Source organism: Melanerpes formicivorus, unplaced genomic scaffold, assembly GCF_026170545.1.
Source record: "Melanerpes formicivorus ecotype bairdi unplaced genomic scaffold, bMelFor1.0.p_v2 SCAF_15, whole genome shotgun sequence".
In the NCBI taxonomy this organism is placed as follows: domain Eukaryota; kingdom Metazoa; phylum Chordata; class Aves; order Piciformes; family Picidae; genus Melanerpes; species Melanerpes formicivorus.
Window position 1 is genome coordinate 12,595,594 of NW_027142367.1, and position 14,718 is coordinate 12,610,311.

A 14,718-nucleotide genomic window follows, 5' to 3' on the forward strand; every position below is an offset into this window, starting at 1 on the left:
CAGAATTATGGCTGTTTCACAGGCTCTCCTTTCAGTCCTTCCTCCCCCTGCCCCTGCCACTTAAAACAGCTGTAGCTACTGCTAAATCTGCAAGCCACACTGATGGAATAGTAAGATCTGGTCATCTCTTTACCCTTTTTAAAGGACATGGAACTTTACTAATAAACCTGATCAGGCAACTTAATTATTAGGAAAATAAAGATCAGTAAATTCTAAACAGACCCTTGCCATCTTTTCAAAGTGATACTGGGCGTGAACTTGACCTTCCAGTATTAAAGATTCATTTTCTTTCTTTCTAAATACATAGGATTAAAGTTTAGCTGACAGAAGATACTCATTGGATATCCTTTAAAACCTTGTAGGCATCCACTGAAAAAGGTGAATTATTTAAACCCCACATGTTTTTAATAGCTTGGGGGTCCTTCTTAACCACTATTAGTGTTTGAGCTAAACATTTACCTGTATAGTGGAATCTCCCATTATAAATTTTGCTCCTTCTATTACAGCCATATAGGAAAATCTTAGTTGATCAGGAGTTTGAATAAGTCCCATTCGGTATTTTCTCATATCCAGCAATACCTTCTTAATATCTACAGAAAATGGGTCTTTTTTCTCCATCTGTAGAAAAAGTTACATCAAAAGCATCATTACTACCAACAGAAAGCACATATACAAGTAAAAATGAGTCATGAAGTTGCATGTATAAATACAATTTCTTCATATTACACTTCTGTTCATTATATACAAAGTCAACATCAATGATTGTTAAATTGTTTTTACAGGGAGGGGGGAAAAGTTAACCACCTAATGAAAACCTTTTAGGAACAAATCAATGATCAAGTATTCACCAAATAAATCAGTATCTTCATATCTAGTCTTAAAATGAAGATATTTTTATATGCTTGATTTTATTCAGGCATGTCTTTGTACTTTGAAATAGGACCATAAGAATCAAAACGGCATGAGATTGAACACATCCAAGTGCCGGGTTCTGCACATCGGCCACAACAACCCCATGCAGTGCTACAGGTTGGGGTCAGAGTGGCTGGAGAGCAGCCAGGCAGAGAGGGACCTGGGGGTGCTGGTCGATGGTAGGCTGAACATGAGCCTGCAGTGTGCCCAGGCGGCCAGGAGGGCCAATGGCATCCTGGCCTGCATCAAGAACAGTGTGGCCAGCAGGAGCAGGGAGGTCATTCTGCCCCTGTACACTGCACTGGTTAGGCTGCACCTCGAGTCCTGTGTCCAGTTCTGGGCCCCTCAGTTTAGGAAGGAGGTTGACTTGCTGGAATGTGTCCAGAGAAGGGCAACAAAGTTGGTGAGGGGCTTGGAACACAAGCCCTATGAGGAGAGGCTCAGGGAGCTGGGGCTACTTAGCCTGGAGAAGAGGAGACTCAGGGGTGACCTTATTGCTCTCTACAACTACCTGAAGGGAGGTTGTGGACAGGCAGAGGTTGGTCTCTTCTCCCAGGCAGCCAGCACCAGAACAAGAGGACACAGTCTCAGGCTGGAGGTCAGGAGGAAGTTTTACACAGAGAGAGTGACTGCCCACTGGAATGGGCTGCCTGGGTAGGTGTTGGAATCACCATCACTGGAGGTGTTCAGGAGGAGACTTGACATGGTGCTTGGTTGCATGGTTAGTTGATTAGGTGGTGTTGGATGATAGGTTGGACACAATGATCTTGAAGGTTTCTTCCAACCTGGTTTATTCTATTCTATTCTATTCCAAAACCATAGAATCACAGGAAAGGACTTCTGGAGATCATCCAGTCCAACCCCCCTGCCAAAGCAGGATCACCTAGGGCAGATCACCAAGGAATGCATCCAGATGGGTCTCAAAAAGTCTCCAGAGAAGATGACTCCACAACTTTGCTGGGCAGCCTGTTCCAGTGCTCAAGAGCCTTCACAGGATAAAAGTTTCTCCTCATGTTGAGGTGGAACTTCCCGTGTTCCAGCTTGTACCTGCTGTTCCTTGTCCTGTCACTGGGCACCACCAGAAAGAGCCTGGCACCTTCATCTTGACACCCACCCCTCAGATATTTATACACCTTGATAAGGATCCCTCTCAGCCTTCTCTTCTCAAGACTACACAGCCCCACATCTCTCAGGCTTTCTTCACAGGAGAGATGTTCAAGCTCCTGAATCATCCTCATACCTCTCTGCTGGATTCTCTCCAGTAGATGCCTGCCTGTCTTGAGCTGGGGAGCCCATAAAGCACTATTGTCTACTGCTGCTGACAGAGCATCAGTTTAGAATGACTGAATGTGGAGAAGATTCCTCCTTTAAAACAGAATCCCTAATCCAAGCAATGCACACTTGTCCCCACACTACATTCATGGTTTTTTTTTTTCAACCATGTAATTGCACTTCTTGCAATGTTTGCTTTAATTCGTCTAACATTAAACTATACTTGCATAAAAACATACACAATAGACAAATTACAGTGGCTGAGGGATTCTGGAGGAGGCTAAGGGGAGATTTCACCGCTTTGTACAACTACCTGAAGGGAGGTTGGAGCAAGGAGGAGGTCAGTCTTTTCTCCTTGCAAGTGACAGGACTAGAGGAAATGGTTTCAAGCTGTGCCAAGGGAGGTTTAGGATGGGTATTAGCAAATATTTCTTCACTGAAAAGCTTCTCAAACAGAGCAGTGGTGGAGTCACCATCCCTGGGGGTGTTTAAGTAGGGTGTGGACCTGGTGCTTAGGGACATGTTTTAAGGGTTGACCCTTTAGTGCTGAGCTGAAAGTTGGACTGGCTGATCCTGAACATCTTTTCCAACTGGATATATTCTGTGATATGCCCCAAGTTCAGGTATCAATTTTCTGCAACCTTAAGAGGCCTGTCAGACCTGCAAGATACTCCATGTTTAGAAGAAAAGACTTTGAGATTCAGTTGTCTCAATATATATTCACAAGCCTAACTTTATGGTCATGTTAAAAATAAACAGCCAGCCTTCTCCAAGCACCATATCGATCAAAGGAAAAGACTGCTCACTCAGCTTTCCAGGAAGCTCTGAGAACATGTCACACATTTCAAGATAGGGTTACAAATGCATTTCAAGAACTGTGGTTTTAAACCATCAAAATATGTGAGCAAGCACAATGTATGATTAGTAATGGAAGTCTTCACTGGCATGTTATGAACTTAAATGCTTTTAAAGCCTTCTTACTGAAAAAGCCAGTGTGAAGGAAGGTGGGGTATCAGGAGGAGGAAAGGACTGACAGAGAAAATGACCAAGCACTTACCAGAACAAGACAAGTGTCCACTAATGAAAAGGTGCCAGAGCGTCCTATGCCTGCGCTGCAGTGAATGACTGCAGGTCCGTGCTCAGGACTTAGTGACCCAGATTCTCGGACTTTGAAGAGGAAGTTCAGGAATGAAGCTGGGGATTCAGGAACTCCGAAGTCTGGCCACGTCGTATAATGAAAATGAAAGATCATCCTGGACTCGCCACTCTAGAAGTGAAGACAAACAGATAATACAAGTGGGAAGCTTTCTGCTTTTGTTTAGTCAGCACACCTCTCCTCCATCTAAATCAAGAGCTGTTTTCATTTTAAAGTCCCATTCACACAAACAGTAACTTCGAGTTGGATGATAACAAACACTGCAACCTGAAACAGTTTTTCATCCAAGTTGCTAGTTTTCCCCTTTGTAATTATCACCATTTTTTTCTTCTCAAACTTCCAATATTATATCTAGGTAGGTTTAGTATTTCCTTCCAAATACTAAGTTTTTTTTTTCCCCTTTTATCACTTCTCCCTAGCAACAAGCAATAGGATGAGAGGAAAATGGCTTCAAGTTGCACCAGGGGAGGTTTAAGTTGAACATTAGAAGAAATTTTTTCACTGAAAACATTCTCAAAGACTGGAGCAGACTCTCCAGAGAGGTGGTTGAATCCCCAACCTGGAGCTGTTTAAAAGACAAAGGGAGGGACAGAGTTTAGCAATATCCTCAGCAGAGTCAAATAATGGTTCAATCTGATGATCTTGAAAGTCTTTTCAAACTAAAATGATTGTGTGATAATGCAGCTTCATGTCTGACAGCAGTTACTGACTGGAAAAGGTACCCACCAGCACTGTAAATACTTTGCACTCTTGCTCCCCTCCTCACATAGCCAACTGACTGCAAGTATTGAAATGACAGCAAGAGAGTATGCACATATCATCATCACAGTATCATAGTATCATTCAGGGTTGGAAGGGATCACAAGGATCATCTAGTACCAACCCCCCTGCCATGGGCAGGGACACCCCACACTACATCAGGCTGGACAGAGCCTCATCCAGCCTGCTCTTAAACACCCCCAGGGACGGGGCCTCGACCACCTCCCTGGACAACCCATTCCAGGGTTTCACCACTCTCATGGGGAAGAACCTCCTCCTCACATCCAGCCTGAATCTCCCCACCTCCAGCTTCATTCCATTCCCCCTAGTCCTAGCACTACCTGACATCCTGAGAAGTCCTTCCCCAGCCTTCTTGTAGGCCCCCTTCAGATACTGGAAGGGCACAATTAGGTCACCTGGGAGCCTTCTCTTCTGCAGACTGAACAGCCCCAACTCCTTCAGTCTGTCCTCATAGGAGAGGTGCTCCAGCCCTCTGATCATCCTTGTGGCCCTTCTCTGGACACGTTCCAGCACCTCCACATCCCTCTTGTAATAGGGGCTCCAGAACTGGGCACAGTACTCCAGGTGGGGTCTCACCAGGACTGAGTAGAGGGGGAGGATCACCTCCCTCGACCTGCTGGCCACACTTCTCCTGATGCAGCCCAGGATCTGATTGGCTTTGCGGGCTGCAAGTGCACACTGAGAGCTCCTGTTGAGCTTTTTGTCCACCAGCACCCCCAAGTCTCTCTCCTCAGGGCTGCTTTCCAGCCAGTTAAAGCTTTGATGACAAATTTGGACCTGCTGTTAAACGCTTGTCTTTACCCCAGCGATTCTGAAACAACTCCATCACTGATGAAACTTGGGCATTTCAGAGAGGTTCAGCTATTTTTATCCTGCCTCCATTGAATCTTTTTTTCCACATAGATTGAAGCCTACATAAACCTCCACAGAGTTAGATCAGAAGTAGATTTGAAACATCCAGAAAAAGCTATTTTTAACTTTTCAGCAACACTAAACTATAGTGATGAAATTCAAATAAATTCTACTCTTAACTTTTTCTTGGGAAGCTGCTTTGTGCAACTAAAATAGAGTTCAGGTCACAACAGTAACGCAAATAGAATAGACCAGACCAGACCAGACCAGACCAGGTTGGAAGAGACCTTCAAGCTCATCGCGCCCAACCCATCAACCAACACGCTCTCCCATCTTGTCTTTTGCCTTCACTGCCTGATACTGCCAACCTGCCAGGACTTCCAAACAAAACAGTGGATATCAACACAACTCAAATCACTCTCAAATGCACAATTCTCTTCCAGGAATATCTTGCCTCTTGGCTAAGATCTCAACAAGGACAACAAAGCCCAATCCATCATTATAGGAGAATGAGCACACAGGAAGATTTCAAAGGGGGAAAAAATTCCACCAAGGCCTAAATTGGCTAAGTGCACTGGGATTTCCCTTCTTTATTTGTCTGAAGCAAAGCATGAAAAGAAGTTTGAATTTTCAGCTGAGATATTCTACTGATCTTCTGTACCTACTCTTTCAACGAGTGAGTTAACTGACTAATCAACTGAAAGGACCCATTTGCTTAAAAATCATGGAGATTAAAATTCTGTAATTCCCATATTTATGATACCAATAAAGAGAACTCTTCTTAAGCAGCTTCCTGTTTCCAAAACAACTGATCCATCCATTTACAAACAAAATTAAGAGGAAAACAGGAGAATAGAGCTAAATGCACATAGTAGGTAGAGAGAAGGTTTAAAGTTGTTTCCTGTGAAGCTAGATGATCCTTGGAAGTGATAAGTGATACTCTCCCCCTCCAGGTTCTTAAACCGCTTTCCAGATGAAAGCCTGCCTTACACCTTCAAAATGCCCTTATCTAAACAAAAGTGATCTGTGGGGGTTTTGTTGGGTTTATTTTCAACTCCTATACCGTAACAACCACTAGCATCCTGCTCCCAAAACACTTGTAGTGCTCCAAGCACATGGCTACTGGTCACCCTGCTCATCCTCTGACCTTAACGTAGGTGTTTCTGCACAGAGGTAACAGTACTATTGTACATCTCATCGACCTCTAAACCACAGAGCTACTCTTTCCTTCATCCCCAGTATGAAAGCTTTTATCCATCCCACCATTTTCTATCACTCCAGCTCATCTTAACACCTCATCTTTCACCTTTCTGCATGAGCCCCATTTCAGGTTTCAGTGCACCACAACTGGCTGACTTTAAACTTGCAGCTTCAACTCATATGGGCAAATCCCCTTGGAATATTTAAGCCTCCCACATTCTCCCTCTCAACCAGAATGGCTCTTTCAAGTGGTGCCTGGCAGTCAGGTTGCAGAGCTGAAACACTGTCTTTGTGTGAGCATCTGACAGAAGCCCCCTTGTCACCCAGCCATGCACACATGAAGTCATGCAGAACAGTTAACTAGAAAAGGTTGGGCTTACTGGAGATTCACAACAGGAATTCAATTTTAGAGAACAACTAATTTTATTTCAAGTGTTATCAGGAAACTAGATATTCTTCTGAAGAAAAAAAAAGGCTGAACTTCCAAGATTCAAGCAGTAATAAAAAAAAGCTTATAAAAAGGAACACACTTCTGCATAACTGAAAAGCAGCTTCCACTGTGGTCATCACAATGTATTCTTCCAAGATTTATTCCCCAAGAGGAGCTACCAGAAAACAACAAATCTTGAATAATCCTGGGACAGCTTTTAAACAAACAAACTTGTCAAGAAAATAGAAACTTTTCAACCTGGACAGGCTGGTGAGTTGGGTGGAGAGGAACCTAATGAAGTTCAACAAGGGCAAGTGAAGAGTCCTGCACCTATGCAGGAATAACCCCATGCACCAGTACAGGTGAGGGGTTAACCTGATGGAAATCAGCTCCACAAAGCAGGACCTGGGAGTCCTGGTAGACAAACAGCTCACCCTGAACCAGCAGCGTGCTCTTGCATTCAAAAAGGTCAATAGTATCCTGGGATGCATTAAGAAGTATGTCCGAGAGGTTGAGGGAGGTTCTCCTCCCCATCTACTCTGCCATAGTGAGACAACATCTGAAGTACTTGGTCCAGTTCTGGACTCTCCAGGTCAAAAAAGAACAGGGAATTACTGAGGAGTCCAGAAGAGGACTATGAAGACGAGGGAACTGGAGCACCTCTCTAACAAAAGCTGAGAGACCTGGAGCTGTTTAGCCAGGAGAAGACTGGGAGAGGATCTCATCAATGCTAAACAATATTTGAACAGCAAGTGTCAAGAGGATGGGGCCAAGCTCTTTTCAGTGGTGTCCAGCAACAGGACAAGAGGCAATGGGCACTAACTGGAACCCAGGAGGTCCCATGTGAACACTAAGTAAAACTACTTTCCTATGAGGATGCCAGAGCACTGGAAGAGGCTGCCCAGAGAGGTTGTGGAGTCTCCTTCTCTGGAGAGATTCCAAAACCTACCTGGTCATTGCAGTTCTGGGCAACCTGCTTTGGGTGCCCCTGCTTTAGCAGGGAGGTTGTACTAGAGGATCTCCAGACATTTCCTACAACCCTTATTATTCTGTGTGATTCCATGAAAATGAGTCAAATCATTCTAGTGGAAGTTTCACAAACTACTGGGGTAAGTTTTCAGTAAATAACCAATACAGCCAAAAGTGATAAACTCCAAAGGTTAGCTCCATACTGCACAGTTCTCCGCTGACTGCTGGCAACACTGCAGCATAAACAAAGGATGACCAAGCCACAAGCCATGCTCCAGGTTACAAGCAGACACCCACAAAAGGACTTCTGCAGAACAATAATACAATGCCATTACATGGATTTTCATCAAAACAAGCCCTGTCATAGTTTTTTTACAGTGATTAGTCAATCACTCAAAACAAACAGGTACAAATATCTTTGCAACAACTTTGGGTTGTTGGGCTACTTGAGAGTAAGAACATAAAATACTACCAAAATGCTCAAAGAAAGCTGACACCTTCGATGTGAAGCAAAACAGATGAAGGCAGAAAAATGCTGGTCTGTCACATTTCACACCCCTCTCATAAGGCCTTCACTCATTTCATAGTTTAATGACTACTGAAATGGTCTAATATATGAAGGTGCTGAACACACATGCAGCCCCATAGTTATCCTGTATGTAATGATCATGCCTTGAGCACATTAACAACTCCATTGACTCCCTGGAAGTGAGAAGCTCCTGTAAGGGCAACAAACACTCTGAGCACTGAAATTGGAAAACCTTAAATCAATTCTCACCACAACCTCTTCTATTTGTTCATTCTAATGCTTGGCAAAGTGGTTTTTAAAACGTACATAAAAATGGCAAGGAAGATAATGGACCAAATAATCCTCATAAATAGTCTGGGGCTTGTGTTGGTGTTTTTTTAATAACTACTGCATACCTTGCAAGTCAACTTGGCAATAGCTATGCCCACTGAATCCTCAAAACACTTCACAAGTCTGGATTCTCTCTTCCTGTGAGACATCAATACCTTTCCTAATGCCTCAGTCCTATTTCTGTGGCCACGAAGACCAAAAATTAATCCGTGCTGCAGTTTGACAGAGTGATATGAGGACATCCCACAAGTTTAAAAGCAAGTGTATGCTGTGTTTCAGAAATCCCTTCACAGCCCTACAGGAATTCCATCCACCCACACATCCTGATGCAGATACCACTAGATCCCAGAACATCACCGGCCGTGACACTGCTTGCTTCCACAAGCAAAAGATCTTCCCAGAGTAGGTAAACTATTGGGCATTGTGAACTACAAGCAAGGCAAATCTTGTCTCCTTGAACTCCACTGACTCTTCCTGGTTCATCCATAGGATCTGACAGTGAGGGCCATGAAGCAGCCTTGCATCACTTCAATCTGACAGCAATGGACAGACAAGCTTGGTACTAAGTGGAGGAGCCATTCTGCTAGCTAATGGGGTTTTCCAAATACTATGTGCGGAGGACTCAGGCTTCCACTTGGGGTCATCTAATTGTCCTCACACCACCAGTGTCACATCTGGTTCATTTCTTCTCCAGCAAATATTTTCCTTGTAAACCTTTCCTTCAGCTGCTTTATTTTTATTTCTAGGAACCCACTCTGAGATATATTCATCAAGGTTCCTCCAGTAATTTCATTTCCTTTCCACTGCCCCATTTCTTTATCTAGTCAATCCATGATTGCCCTCCCACAACTTCCTGCAATTTCCCAGTATCAAGACAGTGGAGTTTTCCTCACAAGCAATCATTATGTGTCACGTTGGAGCTTTCTCCTGGTTATCTGGGTTGCCACATCAGAAATCACTGAAAAGTTTTTTTTCCCCTCTGAAGGCCAGCACTTACACTTGTGACAAGGAAAGCTGAAAGTAGCAAATATGAATGCAAACATAAACATAGACATTAAAAAAGAATAATATAAATATATATATTCAACACAAGGTGGAGTCTTCCAGAAGACAGCTGTCAATATCTAAAAACTCTCCCATAATGCTATCAACAAAAGACAGCAACCCCATCCAATACAATTATTTGACACTAATTTTCCTTCTACCTGTAGACGACGGAGATAGGAATCAATACGGCTGACCAATATGATCAAGTATTGTTCCTTTATTGTTCCAGTGTTGCAGGCCTATAGTGCAAGTATAGCACAGTAAAGTGTAGAAGAAACAGGAGACAGGAGAGGCAGAAGTGCATAGCAAGGCAACTGCTACAACTTATATAAACTCGGAGTGCCTTGTTGGCATAGCTCCATTGGTTCCCCCCACACATTGCACTATTACAGATTATTGGTGCAACTACTACTGACACAACGAGGTTGTTGATGCAGGTGCATGTCCTGTTGTCCCAAGATAACTGTCCATGTTTATAGCTACCAGTGCCCTGCTTTAGTTACATGCTGCAGGCACAGCACTGTTTTGCTCCACTGCTAGCTAACTCTGCATTTATGCTGAGCGTGGCCTACCACCATGTCAGGCTCTAGGCCTGCACTGCCAGATTGCTCACACCGCTCGTCGCTGGCATTGCCACATCTACCCTTCATTCACAAAGGCAAGAATTTGGGGAAGCCTTCACAGTCAGTCTTTCCCCAAGGAGACTTCTGAACCTGAAGCAACCGCAGCATAAAGTAGTGGTAAACTTTCATGAGAGCTGACAACTGACATCGGTTTGTGTGCTTCACGCACAGTGAAGCACAGTGGGAAGGCAGCTTCATCTTGACTTTGTAAAACAGAGCCTAGGTCAGGAGAAAGACCAAAACAAAAACAAAAATTCTGCAATAATGGCCAGAAAGACAAAGCACCTTTGGAACACTTTCCAAACTTTTGGAAAGATACCAATAAACACCACCTCCTCTCAGGGCTCTACCAGACTACACAAGCCCCAACAGCACAGCAAACGTTTGCTTACAACAGACAGAAACAAGTAAAACTGCCAAAGGCCTTTTAATCCTAAAAACCAGACACTGTCCCCACCAAACCCCACCTGTAATTCTAGCTGGTCTTTAACAAACAAAACCAAATCACCATCACCAAAGCCAACCAAATTCAGATGGGTGGTAACATTAAACAAGCACTCTACACGCAGGTTTTATGCTTAAGCATTAGAGAAGTTTGTTGCAGTACCACCAGTTTAGTGACGTTCAGAATGGTCATGTGACAGAGACACCTCTAATTCTCTCTGTTTTCAGGGGAATATACTAACATTCTTAAAGTATTTTTGGAATTCAGAGTATATTTTGTTCGTGAGTCATCTTATATTCCAGGCGTCAAGTGGGTAAATGTCTTATTACTCTGCCTCCACCAAAACCCTCTCCAGAATAGTTGTATAAACATAGCTGAGCTCACATTTCAAGCCACTGTGAATGCTCAGTTCCCACAAGTTTTTTTGGTACAATTATCAAATTCTTCCCCTTTACATTTGCAGTGTTAGTCTAGAAACTATGCTGGTTTTCTGTTTGAGTACCCAACTATGGTCTACTTGCAGCTCATTTTTGTAACAAATGTTCTTTGAAGTTAATATTCATGGAGCCTTAAAGGAGTGCTGAGGCATTAGAATACAACTACAACACAGTTAGTCTGCTAAACACTTGTGAAACTGATTTAGGTGATAGACGAGGTTCTGTACAGTGTTGATGAGCCTGCAGATCAAACTCAGACATTCAAGCGCTCCACAGCTCCAACTCTACTGTAATACATATTGTGCTGGTCCTCAAGAGATTTCTGCATCTTCCAGCTAATGTTACATTCAAAAGATACACATATCCAGTATCTGAAGGGGGCCTACAGGAAGGCTGGGGAAGGACTTCTCAGGATCTCAGGTAGTGATAGGACTAGGGGGAATGGAATGAAGCTGGAGGTGGGGAGATTCAGGCTAGATGTGAGGAGGAGGTTCTTCATCATGAGAGTGGTGAAGCCCTGGAATGGGTTGTCCGGGGAGGTGGTCGAGGCCCTGTCCCTGGAGGTGTTTAAGCCCAGGCTGGATGAGGCTCTGGCCAGCCTGATCTAGTGTGGGGTGTCCCTGCCCATGGCAGGGGGGTTGGAACTAGATGATCCTTGTGATCCCTTCCAACCCTGAATTATACTATGATACTATGTTCTGTGAAGTTAATATTCATGGAGCCTTAAAGGAGTGCTGAGGCATTAGAATACAACTACAACACAGTTAGTCTGCTAAACACTTGTGAAACTGATTTAGGTGATAGACGAGGTTCTGTACAGTGTTGATGAGCCTGCAGATCAAACTCAGACATTCAAGCGCTCCACAGCTCCAACTCTAATGTAATACATATTGTGCTGGTCCTCAAGAGATTTCTGCATCTTCCAGCTAATGTTACATTCAAAAGATACACATATAATGAAAAATGAACCTTTGAAAACAGCAAGTTTAAGATTAGAGGTCAATGTCAGCCAGGTAATTCCACAAAGAAGCCTTTTCAGTACTTAAAATAATTCTCCTCAGAGAATAGCTGAGGCAAGTTTTCCTTTCTGAGGCATCAGCTTGCAAGCACTACTCCTCTGTTCTTTGCCTTTCCTGACAATAAACAAATAACTCAACAGAACCTCTTCAGGTCAATAGGACAGAATTTCATAAACCTCTTCTTACACTGAATATACCAAGGAACAACATGCCAAGGCTTATCATGTTGATCTCATACGGCAAATTCCAGTAATTTTGACCAAATATATCAATCTTTAGTTATAAAAACAGTATGTAGAGGAACATCTTCAAGCTTTCTTTTTCCCCAAATCCACTGCCAATACAACCTTGAATAAAACTTGCCATGGCAGCACTTGCAATTAATATAAGGCAAGGTTTATAGGGGCAGAAAATCTCTTACGAGACAAGCTCTTCAATCCTGTCTACAGCTCTGAAACAGAAGCAGCAAATTCCAAACTAAGTTCAAGCCAGAAACTTTTTTTTCCCTTTTTTTTTAAATTAACTTGATTAAATTGTCAAAGTGCTTAATTTTTAAAAGGATGGCTGGTCCTGTGGAGCAGAAGGGAAAGTAAGCAAGAGGAAATGAAGTTACCTACCTACAGGTTGTAATCACCATTCCCCAGAAAAAACAGTTTAAGAGAGCTGGAGTAAATTACATGGAAAACTCAAATTTCATTATAGTTTCATAGTTCCATTCAGGGTTGGAAGGGACCACAAGGATCATCTAGTTCCAACCCCCCTGCCATGGGCAGGGACACCCCACACTAGATCAGGCTGGCCAGAGCCACATCCAGCCTGCTCTTAAACACCCCCAGGGACGGGGCCTCGACCACCTCCCTGGACAACCCATTCCAGGGTTTCACCACTCTCATGGGGAAGAACCTCCTCCTCACATCTAGCCCGAATCTCCCCACCTCCAGCTTCATCCCATTCCCCCTAGTCCTATCACTGTCTGAGATCCTGAGAAGTCCTTCCCCAGCCTTCCTGTAGGCCCCCTTCAGATACTGGAAGGCCACAATGAGGTCACCTCGGAGCCTTCTCTTCTGCAGACTGAACAGCCCCAACTCCTTCAGTCTGTCCTCACAGGAGAGGTGCTCCAGCCCTCTGATCACAGTATCACAGTATCACAGTATCACTTAGGTTGGAAAGGACCTCGAGGATCATCGAGTCCAACCTGACACCGCAGACCCCATGCCTAGACCATCGCACCAAGTGCCACGTCCAATCTCCCCTTGAACGCCTCCAGGGTCGATGACTCAACCACCTCCCTGGGCAACCCATTCCAATGCCGAATGACTCGCTCGGTGAAGAACTTCCTCCTCACCTCGAGTCTGAACCTCCCCTGGCGCAGCTTGAGACTGTGTCCCCTTGTTCTGGTGCTGGTTGCCTGGGAGAAGAGGCCAACTCCCTCCTGGCTACAACCACCCTTCAGGTAGTTGTAGAGGGCAATAAGGTCACCCCTGAGCCTCCTCTTCTCCAGGCTAAACAATCCCAGCTCCCTCAGCCTCTCCTCATAGGGCTTGTGTTCAAGGCCTCTCACCAGCCTTGTTGCCCTTCTCTGGACACGCTCAAGTGTCTCAATGTCCTTCTTAAACTGAGGAGCCCAGAACTGGACACAGTACTCAAGGTGCGGCCTAACCAGAGCAGAGTACAGGGGCACTATGACCTCCCTGCTCCTGCTGGCCACACTATTCCTAATGCAGGCCAGAATGCTATTGGCCCTCCTGGCCACCTGAGCACACTGCTGGCTCATATTCAGGTGGCTGTCGATCAGCACACCCAGGTCCCTCTCTGTCTGGGAGCTCTCCAGCCACTCCGACCCCAGCCTATAGCTCTGCATGGGATTGCCATAGCCAAAGTGCAGCACTCGGCACTTGGACTTGTTGAAAGCCATCCCATTGGACTCTGCCCATCTTTCCAGTCGGTCGAGGTCCCTCTGCAGAGCCTTTCTACCCTCTAATTGACTAACATCTGCCCCTAACTTGGTGTCATCTGCAAACTTGCTGATGACTGACTCTACCCCTTCATCCAGATCATCAACGAATATGTTGAAGAGGACAGGGCCCAGCACTGATCCCTGGGGGACACCACTGGTGACTGGCCTCCAGCTGGATGCGGCACCGTTCACGACCACTCTCTGGGCCCGGCCCTCCAGCCAGTTCCTAACCCAGCACAGAGTGTAGTGGTCCAATCCACAGGCTGACAGCTTAGTCAGCAGTTTGCTGTGGGGGACGGTGTCAAAGGCCTTGCTGAAGTCTAGGTAGACCACATCCACAGGCCTCCCCACATCCACCAGGCGGGTCACCTGATCATCCTTGTGGCCCTTAAACTATTATAAAAAACCCCAATCAACCAAAACCAAACCAACCAACCCCAAGCAAACAAAAAACCCCCACCCAAAACCAAACAATCAAACCCCCCCAACCAGTAGTTACTGAGTCTGATTTACGATAGTCAAAAGAAATCACAATTTTCACCTCCTAGCTTCCTCCTTTTAGGGTATTTCTTACACCTTCTCTCAGAATCACCACTACCATCAATTACAATTCAGCACCTGAAGACACTGCCAGGTGGAGAATGTGGATACTAAAGCTGTATTTTAAACACAGGTTAATTCAAGACTTACCCCTTTGCTACCATGCCACATATACATCTTCATCAGAAGCAAAACACATTACAATTTTCAGTCAAAAAGC

General features: G+C 44.6%; 1 protein-coding gene across 3 annotated transcripts in view; it reads right to left on the reverse strand.

Annotated features, from left to right (window-relative positions):
• The window catches only part of PTPN2 (protein tyrosine phosphatase non-receptor type 2), a 39,762-nt gene that overhangs the window by 8,348 nt on the left and 16,696 nt on the right, over positions 1-14,718 (reverse strand). For all 3 annotated transcript variants that reach the window (XM_068147648.1, XM_068147650.1, XM_068147649.1), the window contains 2 exons: positions 3,242-3,451; positions 460-618 (listed from right to left, as the gene is read on the reverse strand). In XM_068147648.1, the coding sequence (XP_068003749.1) occupies positions 460-618; positions 3,242-3,451 (369 nt within the window). The remainder of the gene's footprint in view (positions 1-459; positions 619-3,241; positions 3,452-14,718) is intronic.